General features: G+C 34.5%; 1 protein-coding gene across 1 annotated transcript in view; it reads left to right on the top strand.

Moving 5' to 3' along the window:
• LRRK2 (leucine rich repeat kinase 2) overlaps nt 1–21,078 on the top strand; it is a gene marked incomplete at its 3' end in the record, with an annotated part of 100,374 nt that overhangs the window by 2,959 nt on the left and 76,337 nt on the right. Inside the window, exons 3-10 of the mRNA XM_007471478.1 lie at nt 2,030–2,139; nt 4,619–4,707; nt 7,996–8,130; nt 10,694–10,828; nt 13,223–13,354; nt 18,988–19,107; nt 19,581–19,720; nt 19,814–19,893. Coding sequence (XP_007471540.1) covers nt 2,030–2,139; nt 4,619–4,707; nt 7,996–8,130; nt 10,694–10,828; nt 13,223–13,354; nt 18,988–19,107; nt 19,581–19,720; nt 19,814–19,893 — 941 coding nt within the window. The remainder of the gene's footprint in view (nt 1–2,029; nt 2,140–4,618; nt 4,708–7,995; nt 8,131–10,693; nt 10,829–13,222; nt 13,355–18,987; nt 19,108–19,580; nt 19,721–19,813; nt 19,894–21,078) is intronic.

Below are 21,078 nucleotides of genomic sequence, written 5' to 3'. Positions count from 1 at the left end.
TCCCACTGTGCATTACTTAGATACTTGAGTTTACAGAATAATTATAATAAAGTAAAACTACCAATTTAATTGTATTATAACTGTGCAGGATGGGAGCCTTCTCTTTTTGAAAGATAAGCTTTTAATTGAATACATTAATGGATCAATTGTTACCTCTGCTTTGCTGCAGAGGTAACAATTCTGTTTAATCTTGGAAGCTCAGTTGCCTCAGTCTTTTTGCAAAGCAATTACTGATGCTGCTGTTTCATCAAGCAAAGCAAAACAGGTTTTCTCCTTGAGTTAGCCGTGCAGGTGCAGAGATGAGTATAACATCCTGTGTGATTTATAATTTTATATTTCCCACCAGAAACTGTTCCAAATGTTGATTTTTGAAATACTTGGGGAAAATAGTCTTGATGATTTTATGAAAGCACAAAAATAGCCAGTTTCTATGACATCCGGATTGTCAATATCTGTTCGGCTTACATGGAGGAGGTTGTCTACTTAAATATAGGTAAAAATAGCTGTCAGAAATTGCTTCCTTTTCAAGGAATTTGAAATCATGTAAGAGGAAGTGATGACAGTAAAGCAATTCATGCTTAATCCAGAAAAGATCTGGAAATAATATTGTAAAGAGATCTTATGTAATCACTTTTATCTTATTAAATACCCCTTGTTTATTCCTGTAAACAAGTAGGAAACATGCCATTATTCCTTTTTGGTTGCATAGAGATTTCTCCCCTTGTCACTCAACCCTCTGTACCACTCAGCTCCAACTCACGTATCCAGCCTCATTTAGCAATGGACCCCTCTTTGGCAGCCTCCTCACCATTTGGCATCTTACTTTCCTTCCTCACAACTCATCAGTATTGGAAGTTTCCATTTCCCTATTTTGAGTGACCAAATTTATAATTCTTTTGAAATCTGACTCAAATCCTACCTTTTCTGTATTATATTCTTCGCTGAGTAATTCTAGCGAATCCTGCTTTCAGGGTTCATATTATATTGGTATTTATCACACATCGTGCTTAGGCACTTTTTCATTAATCTCTAGATCTGCATGTATATGCATTTTCTATTTTCTTTTTTGACCATATCAAGTTTAGTTCTGTAATATAGTAGAAAGAATTGAAGAGTCCTTAAATTTGGGGAGGAAACTATAAATAGGAAAAGTGAGTTAAATTTAATCTCCAGTTTGGAATTAAAATATCGTATGTAAAAAAATGTATTTTTTTCAGAAGTAAAGAGCAGCTTATTCAAGTTGGCATCATGTATAAATGAGCTGAATGAAGGTATATTTAAAATGCATCAGTAAGATCATACTTAATTTGGAAATGTGAGAGAGTTTAGGGACACTTGTGATGTCTAGATCTCATCAGCTCATATTTAGGTGTACGGAAGAAATCTAGAGGGGTCCACTGAGAAATTCTACCTCCTCTCTATCTCATAGTGCCTGTGTCTCTTTTACCTATGAAAGATGTTACATTGTCATCAGACAATGCTACTTCTTTTGCTATTTTTTCTAGCTCCATTATCTGGGGAGCAGTCTTTCCTGATAACTTACACTTTGCCATCAAAATCTCCAACTTTCCCTAATCCTCCGTTCCAAACTACTTCATTTTTTCTTATAATTAAAGTACTAAATATTTAGAAGAAAATCTGTCAGGTAGATATGCCTTAAAAAGTATGAAGGCCTGAGAATAGCCTTTCCTGCACTTCATAATTTTGGTGTGTCCTCTAAAATTATTTTGTGTATGTGTGTTTTATTTCCTTTTATATAGACAATAGGCAGTGTATTGCCTTCATCATTCAGAAATGTTATAATATTTTTTGTATGCCTTTTCAGTAGATTTCTGAAGAAAGATGTATTCTAAGTATATGAGTTGCTTTTCTCAGTAAGCATTTTTAGAGTATCATTTTGTTTTAAAATAATTATTTTAAAATAATGTAGCCACCTATTCTATTAAGAATGAAGAGATTCTTTGACTGAATATATTCTATTTGTGTGGTTTTTTTAAAAAATGTGAATATTTGTCTTTCTTGTTTTTAGGTGGGTTGGTCACTTTTATGCAAATTAATAGAAATCTGTCCAAATACAATGCAAAGCTTAATGGGTCCCCAGGATATTGGACATGATTGGGAAGTCCTAGGGGTTCACCAGTAAGTATGTAAAAACAAACTGCATTGAATATTTGTATGTACATATGACAACCCTTCCCTTGATACATTATATTTGCAATCCAAACTAATCTAGTAAAAATCCTTTAAAATATATATAGTTTTCCTTGAATCAGTGATTTACATTTATAGAGAGCTTTTGACTCAGAAGTCTATAATCTATTTGAATTAGAAAACTAACATTTGAGGTAAGAAGTCAGGTGTTGTTATTATTTTAGTAATATAATAATAGTTATACAATTGATAAGGTTGTAGATTGTTGATGACTGTTTATGAATTCAAACCAAGGAAAGATTTTTTTTTTTTTTGCGGTACGTGGGCCTCTCACTGTTGTGGCCTCTCCCATTGCGGAGCACAGGCTCCGGATGCTCAGGCTCAAAGGCTATGGCTCACGGGCCCAGCCGCTCCACAGCATGTGGGATCTTCCCGGACCGGGGCACGAACCCGTGTCCCCTGCATCAGCAGGCGGACTCTCAACCACTGCGCCACCAGGGAAGCCCCTCTTTTTTTACTTTTTAATAGTAGAACTGACACAAACCACTACTTCTTCAAAATAAAAATATGGGAACTAAAATGTTCTATAAATAGTAATTTAGAAGTTTATGCTTTACTGTCTTTAAAAAGTACATTTATGTATATTCATACATATATATTTAATGAGCTTAAACTACAGCTTTCAAAATGAAGAAAAAAGAGGAAATTATCTTTCAGCACATCTGCAGCCAAATCTTGGTAGCTATTTACTAGCTATATTATTGCAGTTTGCAACATAATGACTTCTTAAATGAGACTACTTCTTTAGCCATAATTAGTTAAGAAAAACTTTTCTGAAAAAAAAAATGTTTCCAGGAAAATCCTTTTTGGATAACTTTGTTTCTTGACATTTAAGAAAATATCTTCTGTCATCAACTTTAGGTGTTCTTTATACCTAATGTGACTCTTCTTTACCACAGAGAAGTGAATACTAATTGCTTCCAAAGGCATATTGCTTGTGGAAAACGTAATTAATGCAAAACTAAATTTTACATCTTTGCATTATTTATTAGTATTAACTGTGGCTGCAGATTTTGACAAATCAGAGCTGTTTGTTCATAGGCGAGCATGTCCGTGCTTATACATTTTTCCATCTTTGATAAACATGTGTTGCTGTTCTTCGGTTTCTAGCATCTAAAGACTGTGCTCTGAAAAGAGACTAATTACAGTTAATAGGTGTTCTCTGAACACCAAACTAATCTCTGAAATTCTATGAGTCAGTAGTGAAGAATACTGCATTTAATGAGGAATTAGACAAAATATGCCTGCAATTAGTAGTTGTAATGTTATGTGTCCCTTCGTTTGGATGAGAATTTCCAAGATCCCCAAAGATTAGCCATCTATAACTTTAGGGAGCAATGGAAAACTCATCTAGTCATATTCTGGTATAAACCAAATGTTCAAATTAACTTACATAAACGTTTCTACAGGGAGTTTCATTCACTCATTTATTTGGTCACTCACTCATCATTCATTCGTCTTCTGTTCATCAGGTATTACACTCCTTTAAGCCAGAAGTAGTGTGAACAGTGTAGACACACTCTCTCTACAGTGGAGCATATTAGATCATTACCAGCAAATATTTATTGTAAAAGGTATCTCCTTATATTCAAGGACTTTTATGCCCCCAAAGGCTTACAGTACTAAAGGAGAAATCTCTTGTGTGGTGTTGAAGTCAGGAATAGTGGGAGTGGTGCAGGGAGAGGTAGGGGCAGCATAGGTAGGAGGAGAATTGTCAGAGTCGAAGGACAGGGTCTCTCAGTTCCTCACCTCACCACCTGGAGACCATGTGCCAAGTTTCTTGGATCTAGGTGAAGCCATGGAGGCTCTCTCTTCTTCTAACAATAGAAAGCCAAACAGCACTGGGGTAGGAATAGACTAAAGATTGTATATTTTAGAATTGATAACTCAGGGGCTCAAATTTAACGCATTTGAACTAATTGAATACTATTGATAGACTAGGTTCACTTTCTGTTATAAAATATCAATTTCTTTTTCAAAAATAGTAAAAATCAATAATTTAAATATTCAAATGGTCCTTAATTTTTATATACAAGCTAACATTTTAACTACATCTCTATAATAATATCAATGTATATAACATATAATTTACAAGTTTGTATCACATATAAAATGATTGATCCCTTGGTGCATATAACTCAATATGATTTTGGATATAGAATTGGGTGAAATAGTTAATAGTTGAATTTGAATATTTAGAGGAAAAAGTTATAACTTTTCTATTGAGACTCATAATAATTCCCTGTTAGTCATCATAAACCTGGCTCAGGTTTACAGGGAAAAAATACACTAGCTTCAATATAGGGAATGAAACACAATGAGATGAATAAAAATGTAGGTGAGTAAAAAACAATATCTAAAAGAGCAAACATCTAGGTATGATCTTGATTTTTGTTTTTAATTACAGACTGATTCTTAAAATGCTAGCAGTTCATAATGCCAGTGTCAACCTGTCAACAGTTGGATTGAAGGCCTTAGATCTTCTCCTAACTTCAGGTAGTGTATACACACATTTTTAATGTTGACTCAAAAAAACATTTTAAACCATTTGCTAAATGTGTTTTGATGTTATTTTTTTAAAGTATAATCACATAATATAACCTCAATATTGATGATTTCCAAAATTCTGTGTTTCCATTTTCCATTTTTTTAAAATAAATTTATTTATTTATTTTTGGCTGCATTGGGTCTTTGTTGCTGCGCGCGGGCTTTCTCTAGTTGCGGGGAGCAGGGGCTACTTTTCATTGTATGTGCGGGCTTCTCACTGGGTGGCTTCTCTTTATTGTGGAGCATGGGCTCTAGGCGCGTGGGCTTCAGTAGTTGTGGCATGTGGGCTCAGTAGTTGTGGCTCGCGGGCTCTAGAGCACAGGCTCAGTAGTTGCGGCTCATGAGCTTTGTTGCTCTGTGACATGTGGGATCTTCCTGGACCACAGCCCAAACCCGTGTCCCCTACTGGCAGATTGGCAGGCAGATTCTTAACCATTGTGCCACCAGGAAAGCCCCTCCATTTTCTTTCCTTATCTCTTTTCTCTACACTTTTTCTCTCAAAAATACCACCCAACATCTTGGCCTTAAACATCACTTTATATATTACTCCCAAATCTAATGTCTGTCCCCAGCTTTGCTCCTCAGATCTGGTCCCACATCTCACATTCTCATTAGTTTGTTAGCCATACATGTCCTTTTCATGACTATATTGTACTTCATTATATCTCTAATATGTTTTCTATAATATATGCTCTAGAGTATGACATAATAGTAATATGTCATAATAAAAATATATAGCATTTCTTCTTGAGTGCTTGCTAAATGCTAGGCTTAACGTGTAAAATACTTAATATGCTTTTCAAAGCATAATCCTCAAAACATCCCTTGAGTTTATTATTTTATCTCAGTTTTCTAGAGAACACTGAAGCATAGAGAGATTGCCTCAGCCAAAAAGTAGTAGAACCATGTCAGGTTCTTTCCCTGAGTAAACTTATACTTGGAGGATAATGGACCTGAAAACAAAGAATGTTGCTGTGGTGCAATAGTTGTGATCATTGCTGTGACAGACACTTGCTATGATGTAAGGTTCTGAGAAGAAAGGCTCCTTTCAGGGAAGCTAAGCATAAAGAATAGGGTGGATTTCCTTCAAAGTGTGAAGGGTGCTTTAAGTCAAGAAAACAGCATGTGCAGCATTGCAGAGGCCTGGGAGGGGCTGGATGTGTGGGTGGTAAGATTTTTAAAGGCCCTCATTGGCCATGCTAAGTGACAAAGGTCCAATAGGAGAAAGAGAAAGGAAGAAAGAGGGTGAAGATCAGAGAATGAACTGAAGAGGGATAGGAAAGGCCAGAAGGTTTTCACCACTTCACCAGAGCCTTTTATTAAAATATATAATGGGATGTACTAACTAGTCTTAACCATGATTTATTTAAACTCATCCTTGGGAATTTTTCTTTTTGGTGTGGGGGGGGAGGTAAAGATTTATTCTCCATTTGGCAATGGACAGGAGGTTTATGAATTTGAGAAATCTCCCAAAATGGATATATCAAGGTTAGCAGCATGTAGACAGTAAATTTGACATGTGTTTTACAAAGACTAGTTAATTTCTTCCACGTAACATTAAGAATTTTGAGCTTTTAGGAAAGTTTGTAATGTGTTTTAGAGTTTATTTCAGGTACTTATTAGAGGCTAATTTATGAATCATTTTTTTGTTTGGCTTATTTGTTAACTGAGGTAATAGTTATTGGGCACTTACTTCTGTGCTGGCTGCTAGAGAACTCTCAGACAGGTGAGGCAAAGTTCCTACAATGTAGAAGTTCACAGTCCAGCACCACTGTCCAATATAACTTTTTGCAATGAAGGAAATGTTGTATATGTTCAAAATCATGGCGAGTAGCCACATGTGGTGGTTGAACATTGGAAATGTGAGAAACTGAATTTTAATTTTAATTTAATTTTAATTGATTTAAATTTGAGTTTAAGTAGCCTCATGTGATTGGTGTCTACAGAATTGGACAGCACTGACAGATATAAAGCATTTAAAGAAATGATTTCAATGTAATGAGGAAAGTACTCTAACAGAGATGTGAAGAAAACCACCATAGGAGCAAAGAGAAGAGAGCAGCTAAGCTCATTTGTAGGAGTTAAGAGCATGGTCATGACCTGCTTTAATTTTAATCCAGCTCTGCCTCTTATTTGTTCTACTTTGGGCAAAGTCACTGCATCACTTCTGTGCCTCAGTTTCCTTATCTCTATCTAACATGAGGATTGCACCTACTTCACGGGGTTGTGGTGGTTTACACGTGTTAGAGTGAACTATCAATACTTCATCCTATGTCTGACATGTTATGTGCTGTAGAAGTGTTTGCTACGACTACCACTCCTACAGTTTTTATTGACAGAATAGGTACTGTTTGTGTTATTTCTTGATTTAAGTTAGGATCATATTTGGTGCAGAAAATGGCAAGGGCATTCCATGCAGCTAGTGCAAGTGCAAAAAGATGTCAAAAGAAATGTGTTCATGATGAGCAAGGAGTTTAGCATGTTTGGAATCAGTAGTGCAGGGAGGGATGTGAGGCTGATGAGACACATGTAGTCTGTGAAAAGTCTTGTTTGTCAGACTGAGGAGTGTGAGAAGGCCTTAGAAGACTTCAGCAAGGGATTTACAGATCACATTTGTGTTTTAGAAATATAATGCAGCAGGTAAACTAGTTAGATAGGGATTTGGGCCTACCAGAGCAATTATGCAATTGTGTTTGAATTCTAGGTGAGAAGTGTTGGGGTCCTGAACAAGACAGAAATGGAGAGGCCTAGTTCAAAAGGAGTTTTTGAGATATTTAGAAGTTAGACTTGAAGGACTTGGTAATGAGTTGATTCTTTGGCTAGTCAGAGAATGAGAAGAGAGAGGGAGGATGAAAGAAGGAAGATGACTGTAGTTTCTCTGGTAACTATTGGATGGTGGTTATTGATGAAGAGATGGAACTGGAGTAGGCTAGGTTTGGGTGGCCATGGAGTATTCAGATGGTGTTGTCTAAGAGGCAAGTAGAAATGTTTCAGGAATTCGGGGCAAGAGGTCTTGGCTATGGGTATTGATTGGGAATCACAGAGTTATAGTAAAGTGTACTGGGAGTTTATCTCATTTAGAAAGACTGTAAAGCTTGATAGGTCTAACATCTGGGGCAATTAAGTGGTTCATCAAAAAGAGAAGTCCACAAACCATTCATAGCCCTCATGTAAAAATGAAGATATTAAATGTTAAAGCAGCTATTTACTTGGAGCATATTGTTCTCTTTGAAATAGGTAAAATCACTTTGCTGATATTGGATGAAGAAAATGATATTTTCTTGTTAATTTTTGATGCCATGCGCACATTTTCAGCCAATGACGAAGTCCAGAAACTTGGATGCAAAGCTTTACATGTGCTGTTTGAGAGAGGTATTTAAAATGTCAAATTCTTTATTTTGATATTTATATAAGAAGAAATGGTTTATAGTGGGATAAGTAGGATATAATTATGATAATAAGAAAATATCTGAAATTGTACTGTTCATTAAAAGTTGGATTGTCAGTCAAGGATAAGTAATGGGGTTAATTCAGAAATATTGCTTGTTTTTGCAGAATGAATTTCATTCATGGATTATCAGTCATGCAATTGTAGTAAACTTTCTTCCATTGCTTAACAAGGCATAGGTTCACTTTGCAAACTGTATGTGTAGGAGTTAAGGAAGAAAAAGTAATACTGTGAAGCCAAGGTTAAGTTTGCGTTTATGATGTTAAGTCGTCACCAGAGGTTTTAGAAATTGCTAAAGGCTCTGGATAAAGGGTTTACAAAGTGTCCCTTAGGAAAAAGACTAATTTGTATTTTATCACATGGCACTGAGATGATGACAGAGATAACCATGTAATTTTATAGTTGGTTGGAACCTTTAGTCCTTCCACTGGCTTGATGAGGAAATGGATCAGAGAAGTGAAATGAGCAATCTGCCTGAGAGTACACAGCTAGTTATCTCCATTACAGTTCAATTTACCACAGTTTTTGAGAGCACCTTTTGTGTCATTGTGAGAGCCAACAGTGCTAGGAGTTTAGGATAAGAATAATGTATGTGGGCCCTGTGTTCATATCAGTTTACCTACTCTAGTTTCTGGAAGCTCCAGGAATGGAAATTCTACTGTTTAATTCCCTGTCTTATTCCAGAAGGACTTCAAATAGCTTATAGATATTTATAATACATTAGAGGAAAAGAAAAATGAATGAGGAAATGGGTGAAGGGAAAATGATATGCAGCTAGGTTAAATTTACTGCTTACTTCAGATCCTGTATCTTTGCAAAGGGATAGACCAGAAATTTGGTTCTTTGCTTCCTATCAGGCAAAGAGGTAAACATCATCGGTTACAAAGTTACTTGAGATAAAAGTAAACTCATTAATCAGAAGAAAAAAATCAGTCTCATGGGAGACTTGAGAAAATACTCCCTTGGGTTTCCTTGGATAAGTTGATAAAATACATACAGTTTGCAAGGAACACAAAGTATTTCAGTGAAAGAGATTCTATCTAGAGTCAGAACAGCATGGGCATGGGGCTCAGCTCTCTGGTGGTGGAAGAGAGGAATGGAGGAACTGCATGTCTTTCAGGCTGTCTTCTCTAAATGTCATATCTTGAAACTAAGCTTTTGATAAGAATTGGGCAGAATAGAGTTTGAGGAATTACTGTCTTGAGGGCTTATAATCTTCTGTGCTGCAGTTTAAGGGACACATTCTTATTCATGAAAGAAGGGTTAGCATCACTCACCAGCATTGTGGGATCCATCTAGGACATATGGAGAAGTACCAGGGAATGTTAAAAAGACGATCTTATTTGATAGATCAGCGCTGACAGTATTGTGATTGTATATGTAGAGTAGAAACATTTCTGAAGTTCTCAAGAATATGAAGTTCCCCAGGCCTTAGTGGCACGTGTAAAGTTAATTTTCAAAATTTGAAACTATGCTCTGGAAACTGTTTCATAAAATGAGAAGGTTTGGTGATACTTCTCATTTATTAGAAGAACCCAGTCAAATTCACATTATATTATATGGACTGTTGGTGTAAAGTTGAACAGCAAAAAGTAATGTTGATTATGAAGAGTGACACTAACATTTATGTCAGTGTCCTTCTCAGGCTAGATAAACCAGATTTTTATACATGTTTTTGAGGTTCACACCCAATAAAATGACTCCAAATGAAACTCATTGGCTTGATCCCAAGACTTTAATTATGAAAATTAATGATGACAATTTTTGATCTCTGATGAAGTCAGACCATTAAGATAAAGTATTTCAAAGTCTAATTACTTGTTATTTGCTAAAGTTCATTCCTCTTGAACTCATGCACTTAGCTGAGCTGCCCTTCAACAATGTACCATTAACCACTCTTTTTTTTTTTTTTTTTTTTTTGTGATACGCGGGCCTCTCACTGCTGTGGCCTCTCCCATTGCGGAGCACAGGCTCCTGATGCACAGGCTCAGTGGCCATGGCTCACGGGCCCAGCTGCTCCGCGACATGTGGGATCTTCCCGGACCGGGGCACGAACCCGTGTCCCCTGCATCGGTAGGCGGCCTCTCAACCACTGCGCCACCAGGGAAGCCCAACCACTCCTTTTTAAGTATTGTGATATGTTCACTTCAGTAGGCCATCTTTATTATTCATTGATTAGTTTTCTCTAGAATCTTTCAAATGAAATTGTAAATAATTTTATTTTTCTGAGAACTGTTTGGTCACTACATGGTCACTACATTTCAAAACATGGAATAACGAATATGGGTCAAAACAATTATTTTAACCTCAATAGCTATTTTTTCAATTATAAAATTCCTAGGAAGTGCTCTTTGCTAAAATATAATTTTTAATTTATGTTTGTTGTATCTACTGTCTTATCTAATCATCATGAATATTATATTTTTGAGTAATTAAACTTTTATATCATGTTTGAGCTCTTTTGGTATTTTGTCTTTCAATTTTTAGTTTCAGAGGAGCAACTGACTGAATTTGTCGAGAATAAAGATTATATGATATTGCTAAGTACATTAAAAAATTTTAAAGATGAAGAGGAAATTGTGTTTCATGTACTGCACTGTTTATATTCCCTAGCAATTCCTTGTAAGTAGTCTGCATACATGGTTTCATTTTTGAATCTGAAAAATTACAATATATCTTCTTTCTGAGTGTGTTTCAAAAATATTTTTATTATTTAGAAACTTGTAGATGCTAAACTCATTCATTTAATAAATTTTTATTTATTGATGCTGTACTGCTACTGGCTCTGGGCTTGGCGCTGGAGAAACAGTAGCAGAAAATATAAACATGTTTCTTTCGTTTTCTGACCCCATAGTACCCCACAAGATACAGATAAGCATGGAAGTGATTGTGAAGTATCATAGGGCTAGTGTTGGCAGAAGTACCTAGGGTTTTGAGAACAAACAGGGAGTGGGGCAAGATCTCTCAGCAGAGTCTTGAATGATGAGGAGAGCTTTGTGTGCGGAGAGGTGTGAGGTGAAGTAGAAGTGCAGGCAGTATCCCAGGCAGTGGGCATCCTAAGCGTAAAGATCCTGGAGCAAAAGAGAGCATAGAGGAATCAAGAGGATGAAAGTAGCTCAGTAAACTGTATTTATAAGTGTGTGCATGCACGTGTGTGTGTAATACACATGCAGAGCCCTGAGCATCTGCTCCTGTGCCATTTCATGGAGGTAGGGGAAGGGCTTGATGAGAGTCAATGGATGAGGCTGGAGACATAACCAGATCCTAGGGCCTGAAAAGCCACAGGAAGGAATTGGAACTTCATTGTAATTCTTGTTTAGCATTTGGGTGATGCTATGAAATCTAGCCACTTTTATAACAAAAAAAGTACAAATAAGAAGAAATTAATTTGCTGTGTATGCTACCAGTGAATACTAATGGATTAAAATAATACATCAGATTTCTATTACTTTTGTAAGTGCACATGCGCATTTTGTATTTCATGTATTACCTGTTTGGGCTTGTACAGGATTTACACATGCATTTATCTGGTAATAATTTCATCTTCACAGATGTGAAGTTGTGAGGATTAAATCAGTTAAATAATGTGAAAAATGTAGAATAGTACCTGGTAATGTAATGTAGTAAGTGTGGTTAAGACACTGACAGTATTACTACATGCTTTGTATTTCATACATATGTAGCTTATTATATATAATATGCATATATGGTTTCAGGCATAGAAATCTCACAGATGTGAGACTAATCGCCTTGTGAAAGAATGCCTGTTCTTAATAATGGTTATAAAATCCATCATTTTCTTATCCATGGAAAGTTAAACTCTTAGAAGTAGATGGGGCAGAACAATAATAGGAAATGGAATTTAAACTTCTCTGAGTCATCTACTGCCAACAAACTGAATATATTCTTCATTTTACCTTTCCTTGGCTATACATTTATTTATTTATTTTGTGCTGGTTGTTTTGAAATTCATTCTTTTCCACCCACATCACCATAACTCCAGTGTAAATGTGCTGATTCATAAAGAAAAGGTCAAAGAAAGCAGCAACTAAAAATTAAAAAAAAAGCAAGTGTCTTAAACTTTACCTTGAATCTAGAGCAAGTTGTATCTTTGATTCTGAATAAAAGGAGGTAATTGCGTTGAGGCCATTTCCTTCTTTTTCCATATTTAGTGTTTTTTAAATACAACTTAAACATTAAAAATGTAGTTTTTGGAAAACGGTTAGTTTGATTTTGCCAAAAAAGAAAGAAAAATGTTTTGCAAACACCTTTTTTCTGTTTTAAGAATAGTCAACATTTCATTCAGACATATAAATTAGTTTTCTCCACATAGGTTCACATACTCTATTGATTAATTGCCTTTCCCAGTGGATTCTTTCCTTCCTTTGTGGTTCACCTATGTTTATCCCTTAGTTATACATTTTAATATTATGTCTCTCCTCTTGCCTTCATCCATTCTTTTCCCTGTCTATCTCAGAGCCTTCAGGAAGCTCGGTTTTGCTGCCTTTTACACTGGCTGCTCTTCTGCTGCCCTTCTGGAATGGACAGGAAATAGATGATAGCTGATTCTACCTCTTCTATTATGTGATATAATCTTGATTTTCTTTCTGTTGGTTTGAGGAAAAGGAGCAATTAAAATTCGTTATCCAATGGAATAGTGCCTCATTCGGAAACAGGCCCCAAATCCATTTATTTGAAAACTTACAGCCAAAACTTTACGTATTTTGACTTATATAAAAAGCACTCTCAGTTTTCCCTTTATTTTCTTTAAGTTTTTAAGCCAAAAATACAGGAATAAAGCAACTTTCCCTTAATGCTAGAGATGAGTCCTAAATCGTATTATATTAACATCGAACAACAGTATTTTTATAGCTATTTGACAGAACATGATATTTAAATTTGGAAATGTAGCAATTATACTGCCATATATTTAAAATCTCTGTAAGGTGTCTTTGTATGTATATTTCAAAGGGAAAATTATTACCTTATTGAAAATTATGATTTCTTTAAATTTAGGCAGTAATGTTGAAGTCCTCATGAGTGGCAATGTCAGGTGTTATAATATTGTGGTAGAAGCCATGATAGCATTCCCTATCAGTGAAAAAATTCAAGAAGTGAGTTGCTGCCTGCTCCATAGGCTTACATTAGGTAAGTTATAATTCTTGGTTAATTTATCACAGTCTATATGATGTAAGTGTATATACCATACATATGCTGTTTATGGAAAAGTAACATATTGACATACACTGGATGAAAATATTGTAAATTAGCAAACTGTTCTGCCATTCTTAGGTGGAATTTTAATAGGAGTGGCAAAAATAAAAGTGTGCAATATGAGAAGTCTTATCACTGTTATGCTATATTTAAAGTATTATTATGTAAATAGTTGATACATACAAAAGAATAAGCATAACATATAGAAAATATGAAGCACAGTGCAAAAGAACTCCTCACCCAACTTAAGTATTAGTACATTACCAGTGCCGGTAAAGCTACTCTGGGCTCTGCCCTTCCACTTTCTCTACAGAGGTTAACACTCTCCAGAGTTTTGTGTTAATAAACCTTTTGCTTTCTAAATTAAATTTTATTACATTCATTTACCTCTGTAAACAAAATTGTTAACGTTTGCTTGTTTTTGCTTGATAAAAATGGCATCATGCTGAATGTTGTCTTCTGCAAGTTTTTAGAAACTATTTTGTTTATAAGATTCATGAATATTTTTGCATATAGTTGTATGTAGTATTCTATGATGTGAGTATACCACAATTTATTTATCCATTTTCCTATCCACGGACATTGGTTTATGTCTTGTTTTATGCTACTACCATCTTTCTTGCTATGAAAGTGTAAAGGAAGATGAATATCTTTTCAAATATTTCTTTGCTATTGGTGCTTCCTCTTTTGGTGGAGTACCTGATTTGCCTTTATCTTTTTTCCATGGTATAGTCTGTCTTCTTAAAAATTGATTCTTAGTTCTGGCTAATAATATTTTGGCGGTCAGTTATATGTATTGAAAATATTTTGTATTGATTGGTGAGCTGTCTTTTTATCTTCTTTATGTGGCTTTTGTGGTATAGTTTAATTTCATGATTAGTTGCTTTGTGATTTAACCTTTTTAATGTATTTTAAGAAATCCTTCCTTTGCCTAAGATAATAAATGTATTCTACATTTTATCCAAAATCTTTCTAATTTAAGCATTAAAGTGTTAAAATCTGTTTGGAATTATTTTATACAGTAGGAATTCAATTAACCCCCCCCATTTATAATATGGAGAGCACAATTTATTATATGGTTCATCCATTTCCCAGTAGTATCATATATTGAATATATGTATATAATATGTATGTATTATTTATAGGTTTATAACATGTAATATATGTATATTTCTGTTTTTGCTGTTCTGTTGTGTTTGTTGATTTGATTTGCCTGGCTCCATATCAAACTGTTTTAATTATTATAGCTCTGTAAGTCCTGATATCTCAAAAGCTAATAGGTAAAGTCATTATATATTCTTCTTCTTTGGTTACAGCTTGGCTTTTTTCATGGACCTTTACAATGCCATGTACATTTTAGAATTAACTTGTCCAGTTCCTTGGAAAACTCTATTTGGATTTTGATTAAAATCATACAGAATATATGGATCAATTTAAGAACTGACAACTTTACATTATAATTTTTTCCATACAAGGCTTGCACATCTTATTAGTTATTTCTAGGTACCCTATTTTTGTTATTATAAACGGTGTCTTTTTAAAAATTATATTTTTGAACTGTGTATGTGTAAAGAAATGCAAATGATTTTTTGCATATTAATCTTATCTAAACTCTTATTAATTCTAAAAATTTATTTATAAATGCTGTTAGGTTTTCTGTATAGCAGTTATTTAATTTGATTTCCCTGTCTTCTTGCATGGCCCACAATTACTAGTACAGTATTGACTAGAAGCCGTGATAGTAGGCATCCTTGTCTTTTTCTTTATTTTAAAGGGAATGCTTTATATTCTCCCATCCAGAATAATGCTTATTATATGGGTTTTTGTTGTTGTTATTGTTAATCTTGTTTTTTTTTATTATTATAATTTTTTTGCAGTACATGGGCCTCTCACTGTTGTGGCCTCTCCCGTTGCGGAGCACAGGCTCTGGACGTGCAGGCTCAGCGGCCATGGCTCACGGGCCCAGCCGCTCTGCGGCATGTGATATCTTCCCGGACCAGGCCACGAACCCATGTCCCCTGTATCAGCAGGCGGACTGTCAACCATTGCGCCACCAGGGAAGCCCCAATCTTGTTTGTTTTGTGACAAGTAGCTTTTATCAAGTTAAGAAGTTTCCTTCTGTTTCTTGTTTGCTTTTATTTTAATATGTGGGCTTTTTAAAAAGAATTATGAATATTGAATTTTATCAAATATTAAAAAAAATTTTAAGATCATTTGTTTTCCTCTTATCTTGATAATATGGAGAATTAGAATTGCATATATAGGTTTTCTAATAGTAAGCCACTTTGTACTCCTGTGATAAATTCAACTTGGTCATTTAATTAGATTTTTTATATATTTATAAAAAAATCTAAAATATAAAAAATATAAAAAATTTATATATTTATTTTCGGATCTGCCGGGTAACTTTTGACTGACTCTTATTCACTCTTCCCTTCCCCTTTCTCTTTTCTTTTATTCTAATTTTATTTCTTTAATCATTAATACATAGCTATCTTGTGTTTTGTATCTGATAATTCCAATATATGAAGTTCTTGAGAGTTTAAACCTACTGCTCCTGTGCTGACTGCCTGTCTGTCATGGAGTCTTGTTTTCCTGTATGTTTGTGAGTTTTTCTTTGATTGAGTTTAATCTCTGAGAATCCTGAGGACCTAAAAATCTCATCCAGAGATGTTTGCCAGGAGCTAGGGCACAGGACTGACCTGGGACCACTTTAGAATCTTTTTAAGATTCAAACTTGAAGTGGGAGACTCTGATTGAGCTACCCTCCTTTGGAGAGAGTACAAGGCTAGTCTGATCAAGGCTAGTTGATCACAGTGACTCATACTTTCCCACATGGCTACTCTGGCTTGACCATTTGCTTTCAGCTCACAGTTCTTGTTTCAGCTCCTTGTTGAGCCTTCCCCAACTCCCTCAATACACACCTTGGAGATTTCCTTGATGTTTTTGTGAGGAGAACAACGCATTAAAAAGTAAATGGTTGGTGAATAGTAAGGCAGGATCCCTAACTGTTGGAAATTGGTTCCGACAACCTTTTCTAAAAAGGATCACCAGAAATGTTTTGTGAAAAATCAGGATTATTATAATAGACATTTGACTTTTCATCACTATAACTTTGGGAAAAAACATCATCATTCATTTGAAAAAAACTCATTTTTATGTTTTTATTGTAGCAACTTATATTTTTACTTACATAAATATGGCTATATCCCCTGTATTCAGAATTTGTATAATTCTGCAATTGATTTTAGCCTTAGGAATATTCCTAGGTAGTTTCAGTTAAAATGGAATTTTTATAAATTGAATTCTAATTTGCATGCACAACTTCAGTTTGTTTCTTTCCTTGATAAACATTTATTGAATGCTTATCATATGACCAAAACTGTGGAGATATGAAAATAATGTCTTATTTGCACATTTCTTTCATATTTTCTAAAGTAGTTTCATATGCAATATATAATTTTTTGATCCTTGAAACAATCCTGGGAGATGTGATATTTTTATTATCTCTGTATTTACAGATGAGGACCTATTTTAGCAAGTCTGTGTGTCTTATCCAAGATCATGTAGTCAGTAAGTGGTAAAATACAGAATTTCTGCATTCATAAGCAAAACAAAGCATTTCTTCTAAAATGTTGTAGCCATTTACTAGTTTATTTCTTTTATCAGGTGAGAATTTTACTCATATTTTCATGAAGAAGCACACAGTTGTACAAGCTAGCTGATATCTGGGAAAGTTGTAAAGTAATTCAAAAGTTGATTTCTTAAATCTAGCTAATTGAATAGCACACTAATATAGAATTCTCTATTTCATGTTCTACGATTTACCACTCAAGTTAAAACTTGCATGACATACTAAGAATGTGAGTTTACCTTAATCCCTTAAATGAGCCAGATGAAAAAGTGGTTTTATTGTCATGATACGGAAATGGTACTTGATTTTCAAATAGGTCTACAATAGCACATTGAGGGTGGTTGACATTATACTGTTGAAATTAAATAAACCATATAAACTATTATATCACTTATAAGTTTCATATTGTTCTGTGACATTTTTGAAAGTAAAAAGTCATCAAATTGATCTTTTTTTTGGCCACACCTCAAGGCTTGTGGGATCTTAGTTCCCTGACCAGGGATTAAACCCAGGCCCTTGGCAGTGACAGTGCAGAGTCTTAACCACTGGACCAGCAGCAAATTTCCTCAAATTGATCTTTAGTTAAAGGTGCTTTCTTAGTGACTAGAGAATTTATTGTCCCTGTTACTGTTTCAAAGAAGCTGAATAAAACTTTTTACTTCTTCCTCATAATTAAAATAAAAACCCAAAGTCAGTAAATAAATACTAAGCATTTTGTCAAATTATGAAATTCAGTTATGGGGTTAATGCATTTAAAGGCCTTATATAATTTACTATATGTTTTCACATAAATTAAATATAAATGAAAATAAGATAAGGCCAGTTTCACTGATGTTTGCTCAGAGTCATACAGTTTTCAGTGGTAGGGCAGCTGTTGGCAGTGGCATGGGAATAATACTAGGGAAAAGGAGGTGAGACAGCCCAAGTTTAGATAAGCTGGTAAAAGTAGGAAAGAACCCTTTTTGAAATGACCCTCCAAGATGAGAGACCACTAAGGGCTGGGGAGTATGTCAGCTTAATGGGTGAATGTGGAAGAGGCATGAGCATAAAAAGATGTTGATAAAGAAGAGCTACCCCTAGTTAATCTGCCTTTTGATTTTGAAGCCTTGATTAATATTTAGTGTGGGCTTTAGGCTTTTCATGGTATAGAATCTTTTCTGGCTGTGTGTCTCAGGGATCATCTAATTACACATATAGCTAACTAGGAGTTTCATTCTTACTCCTAGAACGAAACTTGGTGACTGTTAATGAGTTACAGAGAAGCTAAGTGGAAGGAGGCACATATTTTTGGACTGTCATTTACAAGTGTTTTCCTTATAAGGATTTAGATTTCTATATGATTATGAGAAGAATGAGTATAAAAATGTAAGGGATGTCTTCCTGGGTTGGGTTAGAGGTAGTAAAATTATTCTCATATTTTTCTTCTAAGATTATCATAGACAAGATCAGGTAATGATAAGTGTGCCAATGGGTTTTCTGAGCACTAGTCTTTAAGTGAAAGAAGGCTGTTTCAGCAAAAGCATTTAATGACAAGGAAGGTTTTTTCCCCCATCTTTTAGAAGGCAGGAAAATTAAGCTATTTTGTACACTCAATATTGTAGTGTCATGAATAACAGATACCTCATTGTTTTAATATGATGATGACATGAGAGGGAGTCAATGAACACAAGTTAATATAACTCAAACATTTAATTTTTTTTTTGCCCAGTCAGTTCCGTTGTCTAAGCAAGATAATTGAATGAGTGCATAAAATAAATTTTCAATACTTTATGCAATCCTCTTAAGCTATTTTAATTAAAGTAAATATATGTTTTAATGTCATTAAGAATAGTCATCACTACTCAAATTTGTTGATTTAAATACTGTTATGTGATGAAAGGTAATTTAAGTTCCATGGATAAGAATTTCCACTAATATCTCACTTAACTTTCAGGTAATTTTTTTAATATCCTGGTATTAAACGAGGTACATGAGTTTGTGGTGAAAGCTGTGCAGCAGTATTCAGAGAATGCAGCATTACAGATCGCAGCACTCAGCTGTTTAGCTCTCCTCAGTAAGTAACTTAACTAACAAGGAAATTCTTACAGGTGCATTTGATCTTGAATATTAACATTATAACAAGAAAGTCATATGTGGAGAAGGAACCCTTAAATGCCTTTTCTGTCTTAATGTAACTCATTGTCCAATAGACGATACTTTAAAGGGAACTAACTGTTGTGGTAAGTACATCCTTCCCAGTTCAGATATCAGTAAATACATCCTTGATTTAGCTTTATTATTAGCAGTTAACTTCCTTAATTAATCTTCCTCTAGCCTATTAGTTTTGTTTGGTACCCTCTTGCTCATCTGGTAATTTATCTAGATGGGATAGCAGTATGATGAAGTGTGTAATATATTAAAAAGGTCTTTTAATTAACCAGGGCCACTACTAAAGAATACCTCACTCTGTTGATAATGTTTCAATATACAGACTTAGAGTTGGTCATTCAAACTGTAAGTAAGTTACATGTTTACATTTTTTCCAAGCTGAGACCATTTTCTTAAATCAAGACTTAGAGGAAAAGAATGAGAATCAGGAGAATGATGATGAAGAAGAAGATAAATTGTTTTGGCTGGAAGCCTGCTACAAAGCATTAACGTGGCATAGAAAGAACAAGCATGTGCAGGTTAGACGCTTTCATAAATTTTATAGTCTTTCAAAATTGTTTGTTCAATAATTTATTTTTTGACAGTTTTCTCTTTTTCCTTCCCTAATCCAGGAGGCTGCATGTTGGGCCCTGAATAATCTCCTTATGTACCAAAACAGTTTACATGAGAAGATTGGAGATGAAGATGGCCAGTCAGTAGTTTTGACTCTATATGATAGAAAATTTCAGTCATAGTTTTAATCAATCCACATGAAATACCATAACTGAAATTTTTATTGTTTGAAATATTTTTGATGTAGGCATTTATGTTTTAAGTGTTGCCACAAAATACTTGTGGATATATATTTTGATCTCATTGTCTTGGACAGTTAGTAAAAGGTGGTTTGTTTGAGAGTTATTACTGAGAGATTTAGAATCAAGAGTCATTCAGTAAATTATGAATCATCAAGAAAGAACCTTTCAATTTTCTGGCTAATCATTTAAAATGCCATATTAATTAATCTCAAGTGATAGAAATCGGAGAGGAATCTGTGACCTTTTCTGTTGTGGTTACTAGCCAGCAGGTTGTCAATATCAGGAATTAGATGTGCTTAGAAGCCTCCTATAGTGATTCCCCACTTGGTGTAGCAGTGTTGAACTCTTTTCTCTTGAGAGGGTTATTTGTAGCTGTCAGCTCTTGAGGATGCTTTCTATGGGAGCACCATTTAAACCTCATAAGACCAGTCATCTCTCCCACAGATACACGAGTTCTGAGTATATCAGATTTGTTTCATGTCCATGAGCAACTGCTTAGATTTTTACTGTTGGCATATCCTCTGGATTTTAAATTTTGAATGACTTACCTTGGAAATTTAAATAGTAATATTCTGCATCTCAAATCCTGACAGCCTGTCAGCAGAGTGTTCTACTGCCAATCAGAAGGGAATTAATGACACAGATGCTATTTATTTAAACATCTCTTTTGAATGGAAACAGTAAATTTTGAAAACTATATGTTAAACCAGCCTTCTAATCTGCTTTGAGCAATCTTTTAAAGAAATTAGGATAAGGTTGGTTCATGTTGCAGTTTATAAATTTCAGTTCATAGACACTAATTCCTCAAAATCCATAGGAGATCATTAAAATAAATACATCATTAAAACATATTTATGCTCTACATTAAAAATTTCACTTTGCTTCATTATGACTTTTAATTTTTCATTTCTTGCTTACATCATCTTCTTTTTCTCACTTAATCTTTTTACCCTTAGCACCTCTTTATATATCTGCTGAGTCTTTTACTTTGTCCGTCTACTGCTTATCTACTTTGAAGAAACAGAAATACTACTTTATTAGTAGTTCATGGATTTGAATATAACTTTTAAATTCAAAACTGT

This window comes from Lipotes vexillifer, unplaced genomic scaffold (assembly GCF_000442215.2).
Source record: "Lipotes vexillifer unplaced genomic scaffold, Lipotes_vexillifer_v1.1 scaffold817, whole genome shotgun sequence".
Taxonomy (NCBI): domain Eukaryota; kingdom Metazoa; phylum Chordata; class Mammalia; order Artiodactyla; family Lipotidae; genus Lipotes; species Lipotes vexillifer.
This window is presented reverse-complemented; position numbering and strand designations above follow the sequence as displayed.